The following is a 14,663-nucleotide window of genomic DNA, read 5'->3' on the forward strand; positions in this document are numbered from 1 at the left end:
GTCTAATTTCTAGAACTTTGATCCACTTCGGGTTGACTTTGGTGCAGGATGACAGACAGGGATCTAGTTTCATTCTTCTGCACCACACTTGTTAAAAAGGTTATCTGTTCCCCAATATGTTTTTGGAACCTTTGTCAAGTATCAGATGACTATATTCATGTGGATTTGCATCTGGGTATTCTATTCTATTCCATTCATCTTCATGTGTGTGTTGATGTTTACACTGTGCTGTTTTTGTTACTATAGCACTTTAGTATAAGTTGATCATATATTGAGATTGCTATTCTTGCTCAGGATTGCTTTGACTATTGGGAATTTTATGCTTCCAAATGAATTAATCAAACACTTTACTCCAATAATGAAACTGCTGGGAAAGAAATTCAGAAAACTATCCCCTTCGTAATAATCTCAAAAAAAAATAAATACTTGGGATTAAATCTAAGAGGTGAAAGGCCTCTACAATAAACTTAGAACTTAGAAGACAGAAAGTCCACCCATGTCCTTGTGTTACCGAAAGCTCTGTCCTTGTCCCCAATACCAATCCAATAACGAGGACATGGTTTTGAGAAAAGGGAAAAAGAAGTTTTATTGCTTTGCTAGCAAAGGAGAAACATAGAGGACTCCTGTCCCAGATGCTGAGATTCTGCCCATCAGGGAAAACAGAGGGTTTTTAAAGAAGGTATTCAAAGGCTAGATGCCTGGTGTGCCCTGCAGGGGGTCCCAGGTGTGCCCTGAGGCTGTGTTGAAATTCACTTGTTAATTTGGGGATTAGTCACTTTCTACTTATTCTGGTGGCATTTTCTTCCTGTGGAGAACAGATAACTCAAGGTGTAACAGTGGTCCACTTTATGATTTGGATATATCCCTGTTGTGCTGTCACTGCAACTTATTTTTCAAATGGGCATGTTTCTTTCTCTTCCTTTCTCCCTGCTCCTCCCTGATCTCTCCTGCTCCCTAATCTCAGGGGAAACAGGATTACCTTTCTTCCCCATCTGGGGCAGATTTATCTGTTCCTGAGTACACACCCACCAGAGGAAACAATGTCATCCATACTTCAGGATGCTACCAGAATATCTCAGAATTAACTATCTCCCAAATTAATAAGTGAATTATAACTCCAACAAAGAACATGTGGAATGTAGCCTTTGTTGTTGTTGTTGTTGTTGTTTGCTTTTTTTTTTATTATTGGTTGTTCAAAACATTACAAAGCTCTTGACATATCATATTTCATACATTTGATTCAAGTGGGTTATGAACTCCCGTTTTTACCCCGTATACTGATTGCAGAAGCACATTGGTTACACTTCCACATTTTTACATATTGACATACTAGTGACTGTTATATTCTGCTACCTTTCCTATCCTCTACTATCCCCCCTCCCCTCCCTTCCCATCTTCTCTCTCTACCCCATCTACTGTAATTCATTTCTCTCCCTTGTATTTTTTCCCCTTTCCCCTCACATCCTCTTATATGTAATTAGACTATGGAACCAACCTAGATGCCCTTCAATAGATGAATGGATAAAAAAAATGTGGCATTTATACACAATGGAGTATTACTTAGCACTAAAAAATGACAAAATCATGGCATTTGCAGGGAAATGGATGGCACTAGAGCAGATTATGCTAAGTGAAGCTAGCCAATCCCTAAAAAACAAATGCCAAATGTCTTCTTCGATATAAGGAGAGCAACTAAGAACAGAGCAGGGAGGAAGAGCATGAGAAAAAGATTAACATTAAACAGGGACAAGAGGTGGGAGGGAAAGGGAGAGAGAAGGGAAATTGCATGGAAATGGAATGTAGCCTTTGAATTGTCTCTTTAAAAGCCCTGTGTTCCTGCCAATGGGCAGAATCACAGCCTTCGGGACAGGAGTCCCCTTTGTTTCTCCTTTGCTAGCAAAGCAATAAGCTTTCTTTTACTTTTTTTCTAAAAACCATGTCCTTGTTACTGGATTGGCATTGTGGAAAAGGACCAAGCTTTTGACAACAAAGATAATCTTGTTCCTTACCCCCAGGTTAGTCAGGGGGACAGGGAGAAGAGTAAAAGAATATATATATATATATATATATATATATATATATATATATATATTCCTTTTAAAATAAGCTGCAAAGGCTATATTCAAAAGATAAAAGTGTACCACTGTTACACTTGAATAGGAAGAATTAATTCTGTCAAACTATCCATATTACTAAAAGCATTATGCAGATTTAGTGTGATTTCTATCAAAAAGCCAATGATATTCTTCACAGAATGAGAAATGGCAATTTGACTGGTAGACATCATAGATCCTTCCTGTCCATGGCTTGGTACAGAGTGAGCAGAGAAAAAGCAGTTTCTCATTCTCCCTGGAAAGGGAAAGATAGAGGGCCACATAATCAATCTCTGGCCAGGTTGATTGATGGGATTCTTCTTTTATTAAAGACCAGTATGTAAACCTGGGAGACATGCTCCCTTTACCTAAAACACAGACATCAAGAAAGAGTCCAGGAAAATGAAGAAACAAGCAAAAAATGTGCCCAATAAATAGGCAAGATAAATCAACTTTAATAAAATGGAGCTGAATAATTATCCTGACAAAGTATTCAAAATAACTGTCAGTAAGTATTCAAAATAACTGTCAAAATAAATATCTCTGAATTAAAGGGAATAATGCATTAACCATGTGAGAATTTTGCAAAAAAAAAAAAAAGAAAATATTTTTAAACTACTATTACCAAAAGCTCAGTCGTGGTCCCAGATGACAATTCATGCCAATTTAATAATAAATATGTTTTATTTATTTATTTTATTTATTTGTCATACATGTTATACATGATAGCAGAATGTATTTTGATTCATCGAACAAGATTGGAGCACATTTTTTCATTTTCTGGTTGTACACAAAGTAGAGTCACACCATTCATGTCATCATACATGTACCTAGGGTAATGATGCCCATCTCATTCCACCATCTTTCCTATCTCCAAACCCCCTACACTCACCTCCCTCCCCTTTGCCCATTCAAAGTTCTTCCATCCCTCCCATGCCCCCCACTCCCATATGGATCAGTATCTACTTATCAGAGAAAACATTTGGCCCTTTGTTTTGACGTAAGCCAATCCCAAGACATGGTTTTAAGAAAAAAAGAAAAAAGTTTTATTTCTTTGTTAGCAAAGGAGAAATATAGGGGACTCCAGTCATAGAGGTTATGATTCTGCCCATCAGGAGGAACAGGGATATTTAAAGAAACTCTTCAAACATTGCATTCCAGGTATGCTCTGGTAGGGATCCTAGGGTGCCTTGATGGTATGTTAGGACTCACTTGATCATTTGGGAGATATTCACTTCCAAGATCCTCTGGCAGATATTTCCTTTCTGTGGTGTGTTCAAGGACAATTAACTAGGGGGAAAGATAACACTGTCTCCCTAATCTTGTTAAGGAGGGGAGAGGGGAGAAGACAGAAAAAAAAAAAAAAAACATGTCCTTTTAAAAATAAGCCTCAGCAATTATCAAGAATACAAGCAACAATAAGTGTTGGCGAGGAAGTAGGGAAAAAGTTACATTCGTACATTGCTGGCGAACTGCAAATTGGTACAACCACTCTGAACAGCAATAGGGAGATTCCTTAAAACACTTGGGATAGAACCACCATTTGACCCAGCTATTTCACTCTTTGGTCTATAACCAAAGGACTTAAAACCAGCATACGATGGTGATGCAGCCACATCAATATTTATAGCAGCTCAACTCACAATAGCTAAGCTGTGGAACCAACCTAGATGCCCTTCAATAGATGAATGGATAAAAAACTGTAGTCTATACACACAATGGAATATTACTCAGCATTAAAAGAGAATAAAATTATGGCATCTGCAGGTAAATGGATGGAGTTGGAGAATATCATGCTAAGCGAAGTAAGCCAATCCCAAAAACCAAAGGCCAAATGTTCTCTGATAAGTGGATGCTAATGCATAATGCAGGAAGGAACATGGGAAGAATGGAAGAACTTTAATTAGGCAAAGGGGCGGGAGGAAAAAGGGACATGGTGGTAGGTAAGACAATGGAATGAGACCAACATCATTTAAGACGGTGGAACGAGACCAACATCATTACCCTAGGTATATGTATGATTGCACAAATAGTGTGACTCTGCATTGTGTACAACCAGAGAAATGAAAACTTGTGCTCCATTTGTGTGCAATGAAATGAAATGCATTCTGCTGTCATGTATAACTAATTAAAAAAATAAAAAATAAATTAAAAATAAAAAAATAAAAATAAGCCTCAGAGCAATGAGGGCTATATTCAAAAGGTGAAGTGGACCACTGTTATAGTACAGAAATCATGGAGCTGAAGAACAATAGCTAAACTGAAGTCCTATTCACCATAGGACTTCAACACAGACTGCACCAAGCAGAAGAGTTAGTGAACTTGAAGATAGGTTGTTGTAAATAATTCATCTATAAGAGCAAAAAAAAAATTTAAGTACAGAAAGGTTAAAAGTTTTAATGGGACACCAGCAACTGTACTAACACATACTTCAGGGGACTCTAAGAAGGAGAGGGGAAGACAATAGATCAATTAAAATAAATAAAGGATAAAAATTTTAACAAAATTGGGGGAGAAAATGGACATCCACAAGAAAGAAGCTAAAAGAAGTTCAAATAAACCCAAAGGAATCCACATTGACAATTGTAATCAAATTGTCAAAAACAAAGAGAATTTTGGAACCAATAAGAAAAAAGCAACTTTTGACAAAAAGATGTGAGAAATAGAGTCCTGTAGTTTATTTTCAGAATATAGTATTTAGCTTTAAATGTAAAAATTGTAATATAATATTTGAAAAAAAACTTGTGATATAATATAAAACTTGTGATATAAGAAAGGTATCTGGAGGGGAGAACAGAATGGAAAGTTTCAAGCTGTTAACAGCAGAGTGTAAAAATTCACAGCTCTTTGAAAAACAGAAGGTGAGAAGAAAGGCCCTTCACCCCCCCACCTGACCAATGGAGATAAACAGTGTACTTGCCAAATGGTGCTTGATCCCAGGGGACTTTCTTTTTTTTTTTTTTTTTTTTTTTTATTGTTGGTCGTTCAAAACATTACATAGTTCTTAATACATAATATTTCACAGTTTGATTCAAGTGGGTTATGAACTCCCAATTTTACCCCGTATACAGATTGCTGTATCACATCAGTTACCCTTCCATTGATTGACATATTGCCTTTCTCGTGTCTGATGTATTCTGCTGTCTGTCCTATTCTCTACTATCCCCCCTCCCCTCCCCTCCCCTCCCCTCCCCTTTTCTCTCTCTACCCCTTCTACTGTAAATCATTTCTTCCATTTGTATTATAAGGGGAGGAAACAAGGACAGGGTAGGGACGAAGAGCTTGAGAAGAAGATTTACATTAACAGGGGTGAGAGGTGGGAGGGAAAGGAAGTGAGAAGGGAAATCGCAAGGAAATGGAAGGCGATCCTCAGGGTTATACAAAATGACATATAAGAGGAAAGGAGGGGTAAGACAAGATAATACAAATGGAAGAAATGATTTCCCAGGGGACTTTCTTACCACAGAGAACAAAGAGAGGTAAGGACAAGAAAAGGTAGATTTCTTTAAATTACTCAATAGGAGACAGTAAAACCTAGGCAACATTCCAGAAGATTGTGTACTCCATAGTACTCAACCAGTGAGGAACTGGGAAAGGGATCTTGTGCTGTAGGAAATAAAACACTGGTTGTACCCAATCTGAGGATCTCTGACCTCCAGGCACCTGATCTTGAAAGACCAGCATTGAAGTAAAGCCTGGCTTTTGCTGTAACTTGTGTCTTTTAACCCATTCTTTGGGCTTGAACAGGTGAGTGTGTTTCCTCACAAAGGGAACCACCAAATCAAAATTTTCTTAGGAGAAAATCTGCAGGTCAGTAGGAAGTGGGAGGAGATTTAAAATACTAGATGGAAAACAAATAGGGGTTGGGGATGTGGCTCAAGTGGTAGCGCACTCTCCTGGCATGCGTGAGGCACTGGGTCCGATCCTCAGCACCATATAAAAAAATAAACTAAAGATATTGTGTCCACTTAAAAAAACTAAAAAGTAAATATTAAAAAAAGAAAACAAACAAACAAAAGACCCTGCCAACTAAGAAGACTATACCAGGCAAAATCACCCTTCAAATACTGAAAACCGGTAAACAAACAAAAGCTATGGGAGTTTTATTACCCCTCCATGTGACTAAAAGACATTTTTTCAAGTTCAAATGGCCCTGATTTAAAACATGAAAACATACTAACTAACTATAAAGGCAAGTATATCATCAAAATCCTATTGTTCTAATACTATATTGGTGGTGAGTGAATCACTTTTTATTTTAATATAAACGTTAAGGATGAGAGTAACATCAACAAGATGGAAGAATAGAAGTTCTTTGGTTCCACTCTCTTCTAAAAAACCCAGCTAGCAAATATCCACAGTCAAGAATGCCTCTGTGAATATCCCAGAGCTCAAGGGTGACAGACACACCCTCTTCATTGCAGAGCTGGGAAAAAACATGGAAAGAGGAAGGTTCTCTGACCACATCAGCCCTCCCCCAAACCAATGTAGTACCACAGATGGACAATTCCCCTGGACCAGCGGTTTCTACAGTGGAAGTGAGTTGGAAGGAGGCATTCGGCTTCCTCACCATTCCAGGACCCATCACAGGAAGCTCAATCCTGTCTCATTTCAAGTGAGACTAAATGAAACTAAGAAGCTTCTGCATAGCAAGAAAACCAACAGAAGGAAAAGGTAATATCTGGAAGGGAAAGAATATTTCTAAGCCATATAAGGGATGTGGGAATAGAAAAAAATCAAATAATCTGATGTTTTAAAAATGAGCAAGCCCAGTGTCACACGTCTATAATTGAGGGAGGAGGATCATGTGTTCAAAGCCAGCCTCAGCAAAAGCAAGGTGCTAAGCAACTCTGTGAGACCCTCTCTCTTAATAAAATACAAAATAGGGATGGGGATGTGGCTCAGGGCCACTTGAGAGCTCCTGAGTTCAATTCCTGTTAGTTGTTTCTTTTTTAAGGGCAAGGCATCTGAATATGCATTTCTTAAAAAAAATGTACAAATAGCCAGCAAGTATATGAAAAAAAAGCTTGGGCATCATTAACTATCAGGGAAATACAAACCAGAATTACAATGAGATATCATCTCACAAGAAAAGTAAAAAAAAAAAATGGAGTAATAAATCAATTATGGAGAATTAAGAAATTTGGACTTTATTTTGTGAATAATGACACCACTGTTTTTATATTTTCATTTTATTTTATTGTATTTTTTTTAAGTACTGAGGCTTGAACCCAGGAGGACACTTTCCATTTTGCTACATCCCCACCCCTTTTTACTTTTAGACAGGATCACTAAGGCTGGCCTTGAACTAATGATCCTCCTACCTCATCATCCTGAATCACTGAGTTGGCAGGCGCGCTCTTCTGGGCCCGGGTCTGTTGATGCCTTTTGAGCAGGCAAATAAATAAGATCAAAGCTACATTTGAAGAGTTATTAGGGAGTGAGGTAGATTGAGTAAGAGGTAATAAAGGTCTAAATAATCTTTTCCTAAAAATGTCGAAATGAAGACATTTTTATTCATTTTCATCAGATTTGTACAGAAACAAGTGTTCCTAGGGTGTGCATTGCTGATGTCCTCGGTATTTTATACCACTTGGTCTGAGCATTCATTACCACCTGGTGTTTTAGTCATACTACGTAAACCTTGAATTACATAAGGTAGAAATGGAAGGGACACTAATTAATAAAACTAAATACTTTTTGCATGTATGAATATGCCACAATGCACCACCACCAAAACCAAAAAGTTCATAGTTTACATTAGAGTTTATTCTTGTGTTGTACATTGTATGGGTTTTGACAAATGTGTAATGGCATGTATCCACCAATATAGCACCATACAGAATAGTTTCACAGTCCTAAAATCTTCTGTGCAATGCCTATCATCCTTCCCTCATCAAAGCACTTGGTTCTAATTTAACTTCCCCACCCTCATTGTCATTGTCTGACACAAAGGCATCCTAATCCCAGAACAAAAGACAAATGACAAAAATAAATATTTTGGTAGTGAGGGTTAGCAAGGAAAAATTGGGGGTGGTGGGTTATAAGGGAATCTATTCCTGAATTGGTTTTTAAAGTAAGGAAAAAAGAATATGAACAGAGTATGTTACACAGGACATTTGTATAGAGAGAAAAGAAGAAATTGGGTTTGTAACAGTAATGACCAGAAGCAATCAGAGCAATAAAAATAAAACAGTTGTCACATAAAAAATGAAGTAAATACTTTTCTCATGCTGAGAAGCAATTCAAGTAATTTAAATATTAATACTTCTTCTACTTAGCTTTCATATCTAAAGAATCCTATCATGCTAAGTGCTTTTTCTAAATCCTATAAATTTTCATTTAATACCCTACAATGTTTGTAACTCAACATTTTCTTGCCAGGGCACGTAATACATACCTATAATCCCAGGGACTTACACAGGAGGATTGCAAGTTCAAAGCCAGCCTCAGCAATTTAGCAAGGCCCCAAGCAACTTAGCGAGACCCTGTCTCTAAATAAAATATAAAATAAGTAAAACATAGTAAAAGGGGGACTGGGGATGTGGCTCAGTGATTAAGCACCCCCTGGGTTCAATCCCTGCTATTAAAAAAAAATTTCATTGAGTTCTGTATCCTTCAGTATATGGAACAACAGAGATTATGAATAGTTTCTCAACTTCATGTCAGAACATTTGGGAATGTATTGTGTGTCTCATTTTTCCTCAAACTATGTCTTCTAGAAGTTTCTAGGTTCTGTATTCCAAATGGTCATGCTCTTTGTAAGTCAATGGTACCTTAAAGAAGTTTCCCATCTCTACTGGTTTCTCAAAGAATGTGTAATCATTAGCTTCTTAAAGACCCACTGGCTTGGAAGAGAAGTTTTTCCCTAATGCTACAGAGGCCAAGTCCCAAGAGAATATGAGATAAAGAAAGCACATTCTTAATTTTTGTGCAGCAGTAAAAGTCATTATCTAGTGATTATAAAAGAAGTCATTTTAAGATTTAGGTCATATCAAAACTGTGATGGCTTCATTTTGGGGGTACTGCTAAAGGTTGTGACACCTCTAAGTCATTCTCCTCTTATTCCATAATTTCTTAAAATTGATTTATGAATGCTTCTGGTTTACAGTATTTTAAAAAGAGATACCTATAATGAAGAGACAAATAAATATAGCTTTCTCTTGAGGACTTCCCTGAGCATCAGTGTGCAGACAAGGCTGGAAGGAAAAACTCTTGAAAATTTTCTTTTGCCTAAAATATAAGCCCTCACAACTTTCAGGACTCATATCCCTGTATATTTTTTAAAGTCTTTTTTTTTTCATGTAACAAATCCCTGACATCTTTCTCATAAAATGTGGGATGAAGGAAATTTATGACAAAAGAAAATATTTGACTTATTTATTAGAAATTTTTGTTTTACACAGGCATATGAGAAAAATCAACCCCAATATTCTATGAGGGGAAAGAAAATACTTTAAAAAAGGAAGTTCCATGCTTGGATCTTATTTTTCAAACTTCTGCACATATTGACAAAATAAATATAACATTGCTGTGTTAATATAGGAAATCTATCAGCCTATGAAACAAAGTGAAAGATCAGGCAAAAGCTTACAGACTCTTTTTCTTCAGAAGATCTTGCAACATTACAATATCAAAAGTCAGTATTGGTGAGTAACTTTATAAAATTGCAGTTTTATGGTGCTCAAGCTAATTGCAACCATGGAAATTCAGGAATAATGGCTTTAAGGTGATTTCTACTCACTATAAAATATGTTCATTTCTGCATATTTAAATAAAGTTAAGTAATATATTTAACTGAACTATAAATATTATACTATAAGTAGGATTTGGGCTAAGAAAATTTAAATAAAGTTAAGTAATATATTTAACTGAACTATAAATATTATACTATAAGTAGGATTTGGGCTAAGAAACAAGTACTTTTATTAAGGGTCAATTTTTGTGTTACATGTTTGCCAGAAACTATGCAGATCATTCCTGACCCAAAATAACAGACTTACAAAATGAGTTTAATTTTATCTAGTTCAACTGTGGTCATATAGGAAGAAATTTAGAACAGGCAAACATTTGTTTTTGTGTGGAAAACTGGTATTTTTTAAAAAATCAGTGTATGCAACGAAGAAAAAAAAATTAAAGTATGATATATTTCGACAATTCTTTTAAAAAATGATCCATGTTTGTTTTTGTCTCTTTACTCATTAAAAAGAGACACATTTTAAACTATTAGTAATATGTCTCTTGACCTTGCAGCATACTGACCTAATGAATATCTCTGAGCCAGAGTCCAACTTTGCTTCTGTAAGAGAATTTATACTCCAAGGTTTCTCTTGTGAGTGGAGGATTCAGATCTTCCTCTTCTCTCTCTTCACTACAACCTACGTGTTCACCATAACTGGAAATGGGACCATTGTTTGTGCACTGTTGTGTGACAAGCGACTTCACACTCCCATGTACATGTTCCTGGGGAATTTCTCCTTTCTAGAGATCTGGTATGTCTCTTCTACAGTCCCCAAGATGTTGGTCAACTTCCTGTCGGAGAAAAAAACCATCTCCTTTGCTGGGTGCTTCCTCCAGTTCTATTTCTTTTTCTCATTGGGTACATCTGAATGCTTGCTTTTGACTGTCATGGCCTTTGATCGGTATCTAGCTATCTGCCGTCCCCTGCACTACCCTAATATCATGACTGGGAATTCCTGTATCAAACTGGTCATTATCTGCTGGGTTTGTGGGTTTCTGTGGTTCTTAATTCCCATTGCCCTCATCTCTCAAATGCCTTTCTGTGGACCAAACACTATTGACCATGTTGTGTGTGATCCAGGGCCACTCTTTTCGTTAGCGTGTGCCACAGCCCCAGGAACTCAAATGCTGTGCTACACTTTAAGCTCATTAGTTATCTTTGGTAACTTTTTCTTTATTCTTGGGTCCTATACTCTGGTCCTGATAGCTGTGCTACGTATGCCTTCAGCCTCTGGAAGACATAAAGCCTTCTCCACCTGTGGGTCTCACTTGGCCGTGGTATCGCTGTTCTATGGTTCTCTGATGGTCATGTACGTGAGCCCAGGACTGGGACATTCTGCTGGGATGCAGAAAGTTGCAACATTGTTTTATGCTATGGTGACTCCACTATTTAACCCCCTCATCTACAGCCTCCGAAATAAGGAAATAAAGGCAGCCATGAGGAAAATTATGGGGATTCCTAACATAATCTGAGGTCTATTGGATTGTTTCTGTATGATCAGGTCAGTATAGTCAAACAAGATGTATTAAGAATTATATAGTTATCCACATCTACAAATGTGAATAGTGATATTTACTATATTAGCTATGAAATTAAACATCTGTAGGCCCCTTTGTAGAATTAAAGTGGCCAGATTACATAGATAAATGGGTGCCTGTGGCTTCTTGTTGAAACTTGTGTATATTAACTGAGGAAGGTACATATTGGGTGTTTTCTGGATAGTTTTCATATGATTTATATGTAAAAAACTTCTTCTGTTCTATTTGATAATATAAATTTATAGTTATGAGATAAATAAAATTATAAGTATGTCATTTGGTTGTTTTGTTAGTTGATTATAAATAAAAGGAGGAAAATAAAGTTTCTTGATTGTGGTTCTTACCCTATGTGCCTTTATTATATGGTCATTCCTGATAAATAAGCCCTTGAATGATTTATTAAAATTTTTATGGGACAATAAAATATTCTAGCCTAATGATATCTAAATGTATGCTGTTTTATTTATATATTACCTTTTTCTAAGCCTCTAAGGAGAAGCTTCTAATTTTATGTACAGCAACATCAGTTGGAATTATTAGAAATACAGTGTCCTGGGCACTTAATTTTTTACCTAAATGAGGAATCACTAAAAACTTCATGGATCCTTTGAGTTTTAGATAATAGAATATTTTCTCCTAAGTATCAAACAGGGAAATTACTTACTTGGGGATAAATTGCAAAAGCTCAAAAAAATGACTATTCATTGTTATTTGTTGTTGAAACTGTGAAAACAAATTAAGAAAAACTTTTAAAGGAGAAAAGCATCCAGAATTCAATCTAATGTAGCTATTTTTATTTATATGTGTTTTGTTTAATATAATGTGGAATTTGTTTCCATATTATAGCAAATTTTATAGTTATTGCTTTTAGTAATCATAATATTCCACTGAGCAAATATGATATGAGTTGTGAATTTTTATGTGGTGAGGTGAACATTTTCCTAGAAGGAGGGCTTTACTTCCAAGGAACTAAGAATTCTTTTTTAAAGGAGTAAGAAAAGTAATTTTTAGGAGGAGAAATGTAAGAAAAATTAATACCACCACCACAAAATAATCTCTTATAGAATTAGTACAGGTTACTGAACACTCCAATATCCTCTTTCCATTTACTACCAATTCTCCTTTTGGACATTATAGTTACCCCTATTTTTTGGTTATAAAATAATATCTCAATCAAATCTTCATAAAGATTTCCTATGAAAATATTTTGCCAACTTAAATTAAGATTCATCGTCTAATTCAAAACAGAACTGTCTCAGAAAATTCAGGATATGGGAATATTACATGCATGTAGCAATTCTACTTTTAGGGCTTTTTGTCTTAAAACAGTATCTTGAAAAAGAGATGATTATTCAGTTCAAAAGGCAGGAATGCATTTGTAAATTTTGGCATGAACATTTCAGAAGGAGAAATATTTGCTCCTTTGATATAAGAAGTTGTCAAACTCCTCATTCAATCTTACTACAGAAACTGACATATATTTCTCACTTATACAACCCCATGGGATATTTCCTATTTCTACATCCCTTTCCAGGGAATGTGATTATTTAATTTCCTGAGCTTGATCAGAAAAGACCTCAAGAAGAACGACTGGCAATATTTCCACTATAATATCACAATTCCTTGACTTTGATCACTAAGTTAATATCTTTATGCAGCCACTAGCTTTTCAACAGTTTTGTCTTATAATTCCAAATATTATGATTGGTTCACAGTACTTTCCATAATACTAAATTATTTACACTACAAATTAACATACTGTATTTTTCCAAATCCAAACTATATCCTTGAGAGAGAAAGAGGGGAAGAGAAAAAGAGTATTAGGGATGGCAATAAAAAGGATAGAAGTTTTTTCCCCCCTCAGCTTTTAGACTTTAGAAAGAGCACAATATGGTAACATTTAAAAATAACTGTGCTGGTTAGTGGTTTCCTCAAGGGAAATGAAAATAGACAGTCAGCATTTTTTACTTTTAAATATGAATCATGAAGTTTATTAGCTGTGACCACACTTTCTACCACTAAAGAAGGAAAGGGCCAGCACTTTGGAATCAGGTAGGTTGATTTCAAATCTAAATTATTTGGCTTTTTTGCCTTGAATTGTTTAATCAAAAAAAAAAAATAGAGCTAATAATAATATGTCAGAGAGTGGCTGAGATGAATAAATGAGATGAATCAGAATACCATCTTATACATATTGTGTATGGAACCAATTTCAATTAACTTTATTCATGTCTTTCATTTTAAAACCCTTTGCATTTATGAAACACTTTCACATAGATGCTCAGTTAAATTTTGCAGTTTCCGTCACTTAAGTAGGTTAGATATTTCCATACTTATTTTATAAATGAGACTCAAAGAAAGCAAATACATTGTCGAAGGTCATGTTCAGTAAGTGAAGGAATTAGTTCTGACTAGGAGTTCAGTCAGCTTTCTGCTGTACCACGTGTCCACTCCTGGGAACTATGGCTGAGTCCTCTGGGTCTGCCTTCAGCACGATGCGGCCATGCTGACCAAAGAGCAGGATTTGTGGAGGACAAATGAGTGTAAGATAACACAAAGGAATTTCTTCTCAGCTGTGTTGGGAGAAAAACTACACAAATTATATGAAAATACATGAAAATATTTAATATGTAAAATATGTACTGAGTGAAAAAGGAAGACCATAAAACATTATTATATAATTTTACATAGAGTCAGGATGTGGGTAACTTAGATTGTTTATTTCCTCTTTTATGTTAACATCTGTCTAAATTTTCCATGATAAAAATGTATGTTACTTCTAATTTGGGAGTGGAACTTAGAAAATTAATGTCTAGGAATGAATACATAACTTCGAGCAATGCTGTTAGACACCACCTACCTAAGCTTCCCTGCTACTCTGTGCATAAGAAATGAATACTGCTGCAGCTAGGATAACCTTTATAATGGTATCTTTGCAGAGCTTCTCAGAGACTTTTCCATGTGGGCATTTTGTAGAGAAGTGGACATTTAGGACCCTGGTAACTGTATTTCTCTCAGAAGCAGCTCTTTATGTACAGGGATAAGTGATCTGTAGCTGCAAACTCTGACTTTGCAATTTTCATTCTTAATGCTTGGAAGAGAAGTAAAGAAAAACAATGGAGGGAAATACCATGCAGTCACATGAATCGCTAATGAACCTTCCCAAACAGGAATGTTTTCCCCAGGAACTTCTATCTATATCTGTCTCTGCCCTGAGCCCCCTGCTTATCACTAGCATAAGCACCAGTTTTCATTAAAAGTTTAAATAATTGTGCTTTGTATACCTACCCA

At 35.9% G+C, this 14,663-nt stretch overlaps 1 protein-coding gene across 1 annotated transcript; it reads left to right on the top strand.

Annotated features, from left to right (window-relative positions):
- Window positions 1-10,331: 10,331 nt before the first annotated feature.
- Window positions 10,332-11,306, top strand: LOC113199128 (olfactory receptor 11H12-like). Its single transcript, XM_026412016.2, has one exon. The coding sequence runs from the start codon at window positions 10,359-10,361 to the stop codon at window positions 11,304-11,306; it is 948 nt and encodes a 315-aa protein (XP_026267801.2). The 5' UTR covers window positions 10,332-10,358.
- The last annotated feature ends 3,357 nt before the right edge of the window (window positions 11,307-14,663 follow it).

Source organism: Urocitellus parryii, chromosome 6, assembly GCF_045843805.1.
Source record: "Urocitellus parryii isolate mUroPar1 chromosome 6, mUroPar1.hap1, whole genome shotgun sequence".
Classification (NCBI taxonomy): Eukaryota; Metazoa; Chordata; class Mammalia; order Rodentia; family Sciuridae; genus Urocitellus; species Urocitellus parryii.